At 31.9% G+C, this 7820-nt stretch overlaps 1 protein-coding gene across 1 annotated transcript; it reads left to right on the top strand.

The window, feature by feature from the left end:
- LOC107622163 lies at positions 2127 to 7362 on the top strand. The gene is made up of 13 exons (XM_016324054.2): positions 2127 to 2540; positions 2886 to 3030; positions 3122 to 3258; positions 3403 to 3604; positions 3706 to 3944; positions 4040 to 4151; positions 4236 to 4377; positions 4456 to 4598; positions 4699 to 4865; positions 4967 to 5260; positions 5356 to 5411; positions 5521 to 5735; positions 6069 to 7362. The coding sequence occupies exons 1-13, from the start codon at positions 2310 to 2312 to the stop codon at positions 7241 to 7243; spliced, it is 3258 nt and encodes a 1085-aa protein (XP_016179540.1). The 5' UTR covers positions 2127 to 2309; the 3' UTR covers positions 7244 to 7362.

The following is a 7820-nucleotide window of genomic DNA, read 5'->3' as shown; positions in this document are numbered from 1 at the left end:
TTCGATAGCCTTGCGGATTGAATTTATATCCGCAATTTTCAGATCGGATTCAGATAAACATTATAAATATGCAGATCGAATCCAATCCATGAACATTACTAGACGAATCTGAATGAATCAAACAAACCCTTCTAACAAACTACCTAAAACTCTCTTTGTTAATACTTGAGATCGTGCTATTTTTTTAGGTACTCATTTTAAATCTCATAAAACAGGAAAATTAGCAACAATTTAGTATTTTATTTTGTCCACAAAGTTAGCTTAAATTTAGCGATAAATTTATTGTAATAAAATTTATTGTTAATTAACGATTTTTTTAGTTTATTTTTTTATAGAATTAGTTTTTAATAATTTAGTGATAAATTTATACTCAATTACTAAATTTTTTTTCAATAAATTAGAGACTAGTGTGTTTGTCTCACTAATTTAAGACTTGAAATTAACTAAAAAAGTACTAGTTGTTAGACAGCAATTAGTTAATCCTTCACGGATTATGTTTTGCATGTTAATTTTTTTTTATTATTTTTAAGAGTAACGCTACATATTTAAAATTTTTTATAAATCAAATTTAATTGAGTTAAACAATAAGACTTAAAATAATACTAATTATAACTGATTTTATTATGTTAGACTAAAAACAGATAAATTTGGATGTGTAGTAATTATTCTATTTAAATGCAAATGGCCAATAAGAAAGAGCAATAATATAAGGTGATTGGATAACGTTTCTAAGGTTGTGGTTCGCAGCCATTTTGTTTTGATATGACAAATCATTCTCATGATTTTGTCACTCTCTGAAATAATGATAATAAGCAATAATATCTATGTTCTCCCCTTACCTTTTCTAATTCCCTTTTTTATTGTCTTCTTATACAATTGAATTGGACCAAGAACACTTTTTTCATTTTTTCCTTTCATTTTCTTAAGTCCATTCATGCCTATAGATATATATGGTTTAATTTAATCCTTCTATTATCTTGCATTTATGGTGCTAATTGGTTCTTTCAACTACCATTATTATAAACTAATTTATGAAAATTAGTATTTGTTTGGGCGCCATTATTTTGATAAAAAATATTTTTTTTCAATGAAAAAAATCTTTTTTTTATTTTTTTAGCGTGTTTAGCAAATTTTTAGTAGTAAAAGTAAAAGTACTAGAAAAAAAAAGATCTTTTTTGAGAAGCTGTAATTTACGTCTTTTTTAAAATATTTTTTTTCTTAAAAAAAGATATTTTTCATATAATAAATAAACAAAAAAGTACTTTTTTAAAAGATCTTTTTGCATAAAATATCAAAACATAAAATTACTTTTACTTTTTCATAAGATCTTTTAAAAAAAAGATAACTAAAAAAAGGATCTTTTTTTAGAAGCCCACCCAAACAAACCTTAGTTCCACAAAAACTACTAAATTAGTTTATAGTTTGAATAACATCTAATTTAATGAGATGGTGAATTTATTTATAGTTGTTTTTACATAAAATAATTAGATAATTTACTAATCTCAACTGTAAAATGAATATCATTGTATGTGAGTTTTTTTCAACTAATGTGATTCATTCTCTTCCAAACAAGACCAAATGCACTTATTGCATCTTTACAAAACCAAAAAATAAGAAGAGTCGAAGAAAAGAAAAACAGAAAAATTAAAAAATCCTGAACAAAGATACATATATAATTACATATATAATTTAGAAAAAGTACGAGGAGGCAATCAAATATTTATACAATGCGTACAATGGAGGTTTAGGGAGTATTAGAGATATAACCATTAGTGTTATCTTTTTTCATCAGTTGAAATTTTTGGGATGAGTGGTATCATGACATGGTATTAGAGCGCTAGATCCCAAAAGTTAAGAGTTCGATCCTTGGTGAGAGATGTTTATTTTGTAACTCAATAGCCTGTACACAACAAGTAGTCTATTGTCTCCCTAGCGGGACTCATAATTAAATGCAGGTTCTATGATTCTATAGATGACAAGAACTAATATATACCCGTGACAGTTTCTCTATCGTGTGATTGTTACACGTGGTTCTGTTATATTAATTACAACCTCAAAGGTCACGAAGTGTAAAACAATTGTGTCACATTGTTCATTCACTACTTATCCTTATAATGCATTATTCATTAATCAATGGTCACTAATAAACAAAGATATATATATATATATATATACATAATGTTCACTTATCCTTGAAATAGAAACACCCTTCAACACTTTTTCACTTCACAAATTCACCATAATGTTCACTTTTTCACTCCATTAATTTGAAGAATTCCTACTTTGTGTTAGTTTGAGTGTTCTCTGAGATGGGTTTGCATAAAGTGTTGAACTTGTGTATGGTACTATGTTTGGTTTGTTCATCACTACTGTGTTCAATAACCAAATGTGATGGTGGTGGTGGTTCAGATCATTTCTCTTTGAAGTTCTTGAAGGCACCTCATGCATTCTCTCATTTGAGCTCAGCAGCATTTTCATTTGAAGTTGTTGATTCTGGTAATGGTGGAACATGTTCATCAAACTGCAGCCTCAGTTGCAAGGTTTGTCTCTTTCTTTTTGTAGTAGTAACTCATTTGTTAGTGTTTGCATTATAGAAAAAATAGTAGAATTTCATTTTGGTGAAAATCATGTACAGTCGACTTTACGTGAAGTTGATAGCTGAAAACTGTTAGATGAATATTTAGTCAAATTAGTCAAATTATTTAACGGCTCTTAGTTATCGACTTCACGTGAAGTTGACTGCACCTGAGTTTCCACCTATGGTACTAGAATCAAATTGAATCAAATCGTATAAAGGTACTTCTGTAGCTAAAAGTAGAGTGAGATCTAGCATGGGATAATGCAAATTTGATGATTATATATATATATATATACCATGTATGCAGGTGGATGATGGGATTGCATCAGATTGTAAAAATGGAGAAAGAGTTACATACTCAAGCTTGAAGGATGGAAATCATACATTTGAAGTGTGCAACAATAATAATGGGAATCAAGGACTTGGATGTGCTACTTATAATTGGGCTATTGGTGAAGAACCATTCTCTATCTTTATGCTTTTAATTTGTTCTGAATTTAATTTTACTTATCACTAATTTAATTTTTTATTTTCTTTTTTCAGATACAGTTCCTCCAACTGCATATATTACAACTTCAACAAATTTCACAAGTTCTTTAAATGTAACAGTGAATATATCTTTCAGTGAACCTTGTATGGGTGGAGGAGGTTTTGGATGCAAGTCTGTGAATGCTTGCAATGTAAGTTAGTTGGTGATTTCATTTCATGGTTAACTAATTCCAATTGTTCTAACCAAAACAGGAACAAAAAATAATGAATAAGTGACATAGATTCTATGTTGAATAATGAATCTTTAACAAAGTTCTGTTATAATTGTTTTGCAGCTTCTTGTCTATGGTGCTGGCCAGGTTATACCATCTTCCCTTACAACTTTGAAACCAAACCTCATGTACTCTCTTCTTGTTAGTTTGAACTCGACTGCGCAATTCGGCCGCGCAATCCTTGTAATGGACAGAGATTTCTGCAAAGACATGGCTGGTAACAGCTTTATAAGAAAGCAAAATTCAAGTGTCTTTGTACATTTTGGTGAGTATTTATATATATATATAGTTTATTAAACAAAAATTCTAATTTTGAAATGACAAGAACTATAGTGAATCCTGCAAATTTTTTAACATGATCTACAGATAGAAGAAAGGTTTATGTGAACCTCAGGACTCATATACCAGAGAAGCTACTTCAACTTAACAGTGAAACAAGAACAGTTCAAGCAACTAATGACAATGACAAACTAAAAGTATATTTGTACTTCTCAGCACCAGTTCTTAATTCATCTTCAGAAATCATGAAATCTCTCAGCATTAGTCAGGGTTCACTTCTTCCAATCAATGAAGAGAGTCTTGGAAACAGAAGATTCGGATACTCGGTTGGTCGAATATAGCTTTTGCTTAATCTAGTTTCATCTCTTCATAATTATACATTATATTCTGTTTTTTTTTCTTTGACATACTATGATTTCAGGTTGGTAATATCTCCCATACTGCAATTATCTCGGTCGATTTCAATTCGGAGTCTATAATAAGCAGAGAAATGACTCAATTTTCTCCAACTTCACCAGTTACTTTCCTTTATGGTAGATATTATCCACCAAGAAAAAAAACACTATCTAGAAATCTAGATTCAAGTGCTAATATTTCTTTCATGTGATTGAATTCAGATTCTAAGAGGCCTGCTGTGATGTTGAGTACATATAGCATGAGGACCAAAGAACATAATCTCCAAATATTAGTTGAATTTGCAAAGCCTGTGTTTGGTTTCAACACTTCTTGTATATCAGTTTCTGGAGGCCTTGTAAAAAGGTATGCATTTTCTGTTCTCTATATTGCAAAGTTGATGATGGATCCTAATTAATCAAACTTTTTTTCATGTCTCTCTAGCTTCCATGAATTTAGAAGGAGCACATACATTGTTGAGTTACAAGCAGATAATGATTTAGTATATGTCAGTGTTCCTGAGAATGCGACTCGTGATGTAGCAGGAAATCAAAATCTACCTTCCAATGTTCTACAAATTAGGCACTGTAAGATGATTGATTAATGATTACTACTAATCTTTTCTTTTAAAAATTGATGCTATCTATAATTTTTGTTAGACATTGATACAACTCATGAATGATGCAGACACTATGCCTGTGATTTCATCAGTGGTTTCTGCATTTACAACTGCTTCTTTCATCGCGACTGCACTTGTGGCAGGGCTGCTTACTATCTCAACAGCAAGCCTTCAATCTGTTGGTACATTTACCAAGTCATCTTTCTTGATCGTTGATCCGGCGAGGAATCTCTTTGTAGGATACTTAACTAACTTGAAAACCTTACTTACTATTAGAAATTGTTTAGTTAACTTCAATATCTTTCAATATATTCTCAAATTTTGTAAATCATGCAGAGAATTTTGTGTCATATTCAAGTCTTTGCACTATCAAGATGGTTAACAGCCAAGTTACCGGTCGAGTTCTATGAATTCGCGAGGCATATCCGATGGACTGTACCTTATTTTACAGTGCCATGGGAACCTGGACAACTGAACCTATTCACTATAGCCTCTGGTCCTTATGGAAGCTCTGATTCATCATTCACCAAAGCTTCAAAACCAATTCACCAAAGCTTTAATTTGAGCATTGCAGCTTCATCAGTGTATGGATCACCACTTACTTCTTTAGAGTACCAGCAATTTTTTGAGGTAAGACCAAGTTAACTTATTCATCAAGCTACTGAAATTTATTAATGAAAATTGGTTAGTATCCTTTAATGAAAGACGAAAATGCATACCTGTAGAGCGAAAACGTGAGGCCGGAAGCCGAATATATTTTGGATTCAGAGGATTACAGTGGGTGAGTTTTATGGATGTTAATAGTCTATACATTATGTTACATATATATGCAATAATCAACTTTCAAATTGGTTTTTCTTTTTTTCCTTTCCCTTTTATTTTGTTTATAGATGGATAGATTTTTATAGAAGCATGTTTTGGTTAGCTGTGATCTGTGGTGGTTTGCTGGTTCTGCATGCTCTTCTCCTCATGATCCTGAAATATGGGAAGAGAAACTCTGATAAGCCAAGGGCATATGGAGCACTTATATTTCCAAGATTTGAGATATTCCTTGTAGTTCTTGCACTACCTGCTATTTGCAAGGCCTCTTCTGATCTTATTAGTGGTAATCTTAATGTTATTTATTTGTCATTTAGAAACCTTAACTTGTGTTCTTAGGGTATTGTTTAGCAAATTGCATAGTTTGAAGTTTGAACAAAAAACAAGAGAGGTATCAGTTAACAAGGTAGAGAAAATCGAGATTTCATGTGAAATCGAAAAAGTAAACTAAATAACAGAATTATAACAAGATTTAAATGGTAAAATCATTTGACTTAGTAAAAGTTTTGTAAAATCGGTTGATTTATTTAAAGTTGTAATATCTTTAAGAAGTTAAATCGAGATTCTAACTGTCATGACCAGGTGTAATTTTTGTCATTTGAATGTGTGGATTTTATAGGGGGAGGTCCTTCAGCTATGGCAGTTGGCATTCTACTATTGGTTTGTGTGTCTATTGTGCTTCTATTTTTGTTCCTATTCCTCTCAATTGGTATCACATTTGGGAAACTACTTCAATACAAGGAAGTTCATCAAGAAGGTGAGGAATTTCATTGGTATCAAGAGCTTATTAGGGTAACTCTTGGTCCAGGTAAAAGAGGCCAATGGAGTTGGAAGGACCAACCAAAATCTCTTAATCTAATCATCTTTGGACCACTCTTTGAGGACCTAAGAGGCCCTCCAAAGTACATGCTTTCCCAAATAACCGGCGGACGCTTTCCAAGCCTAGGCGACCGGATCATTGCCTCGGACGACGAAACAGAAGACGCCGAGGCGCCTTTCATCCAAAAGCTCTTTGGGATTCTCAGGATTTACTATGTGTTTCTTGAAACCATAAGGAGGGTCACCCTTGGAATAATGGCAGGTGCATTTGTGCTAAATGGAAGTTCCAAGACACCAATTATTGTTATTCTTTCAATGACATCATTTCAGCTATTCTTTATGCTGCTAAAGAAGCCATTCATAAAGAAAAAGGTTCAGCTAGTTGAGATAATCTCACTCTCATGTGAGTTTGCATTCTTTGTTACTTGCTTTGTGCTCTTGAAGATGGATATCTCATTGGGAATTGAGAAAAAGCTTGGGATCTTCATGATTATGTTGTTCCTAGTGGAGTATTGTGCTCAACTTGCAAATGAATGGTGTGCATTATATAGACAAACAAGGTTTCTTGACCCTCAAGAAAAGTCATTCTTCAAAGGATTGAAGATTGCTTCAATTGGTTTTCTTTTGTACTTCATGCCTCAAAAGGGCATCAAGATTTTGGAGAAGGAGTTGCCACAAAATGGACACGAAAATCGAGGAACCGGCGGCAACGTTTTCGGAGAGGGAGACAGATATAGAAGCTCTGATAGCATGAGTTCAGGTACACCTGATAGACCATGGCTTAAACAGTTGAGGGAATTTGCAAAATCTAGTTTTGGTAGAGAAAGAAGTGGAGCAATGAATGATCCTTCCACTAGTGGTACTAGTAGGTGGAGTGGTTTTTGGGGAACCAAAAAGAGTGGTAGTTCATCTGATTTCAAGTCAAAACCTAGTTCATTGTACCAAGATTTGGAAGCCATTTTTGCATCCAAGTGAATTCAACTTGAGACAAAAATTTGTGTCTAATTTAAAGACAAGTCTTATTTATGTGTAACAAAGTTTAGGTCATACAAACATACAAGATACAAAAATAGTAAAATCTATTATATTTTTTATTTAAAAAATGTTATTTAATTATACTTATTATTAAATTCTGAATTTTTATAAGGTGAAAACTCAGGTGCAGTCGACTTCACGTGAAGTTGATAACTAAAAGCTATTAAATGATTTGACTGATTTGACTAAATTTTCATCTAATGGTTCTCAGCTATCAACTTCACGTAAAGTCGACTGTACCTGAGTTTTCACCTTTTTATAACTATAGAGTATCTCTAAATTATAGTAGTTTCCAACATATCTTTTTATTTATCTTATCACTTACTTTCTCTCCCTTTTATTTCTTTCTTTATGTCTCTAAAATGGTGGTATATCAAACATATTTTTATGGGTTCATTTGATATATTAACTTTATTTGTGCAATGGAAAAAAAATGCATATCTAGAAATAGTAGAATAAAATGATTTTTTTTGAGATAAAATAAATTTAGTAAAATATGAGATAATACATAATTAAT

The sequence above is a fragment of the Arachis ipaensis genome, chromosome B10 (genome assembly GCF_000816755.2).
Source record: "Arachis ipaensis cultivar K30076 chromosome B10, Araip1.1, whole genome shotgun sequence".
Classification (NCBI taxonomy): domain Eukaryota; kingdom Viridiplantae; phylum Streptophyta; class Magnoliopsida; order Fabales; family Fabaceae; genus Arachis; species Arachis ipaensis.
Note: the sequence above shows the minus strand (reverse complement) of the source record. Positions and strands in the feature narration are given on the sequence as shown.

Excerpts from the sequence above, each read along its gene's own strand:
- LOC107622163 (XM_016324054.2), top strand. The coding sequence starts at position 2,310 with ATGGGTTTGCATAAAGTGTTGAACTTGTGTATGGTACTATGTTTGGTT. Across the intron at positions 3,259-3,402 it reads AGTCTGTGAATGCTTGCAAT|CTTCTTGTCTATGGTGCTGG; the intron begins GTAAGTTAGTTG and ends ATTGTTTTGCAG. Across the intron at positions 3,945-4,039 it reads ACAGAAGATTCGGATACTCG|GTTGGTAATATCTCCCATAC; the intron begins GTTGGTCGAATA and ends CTATGATTTCAG.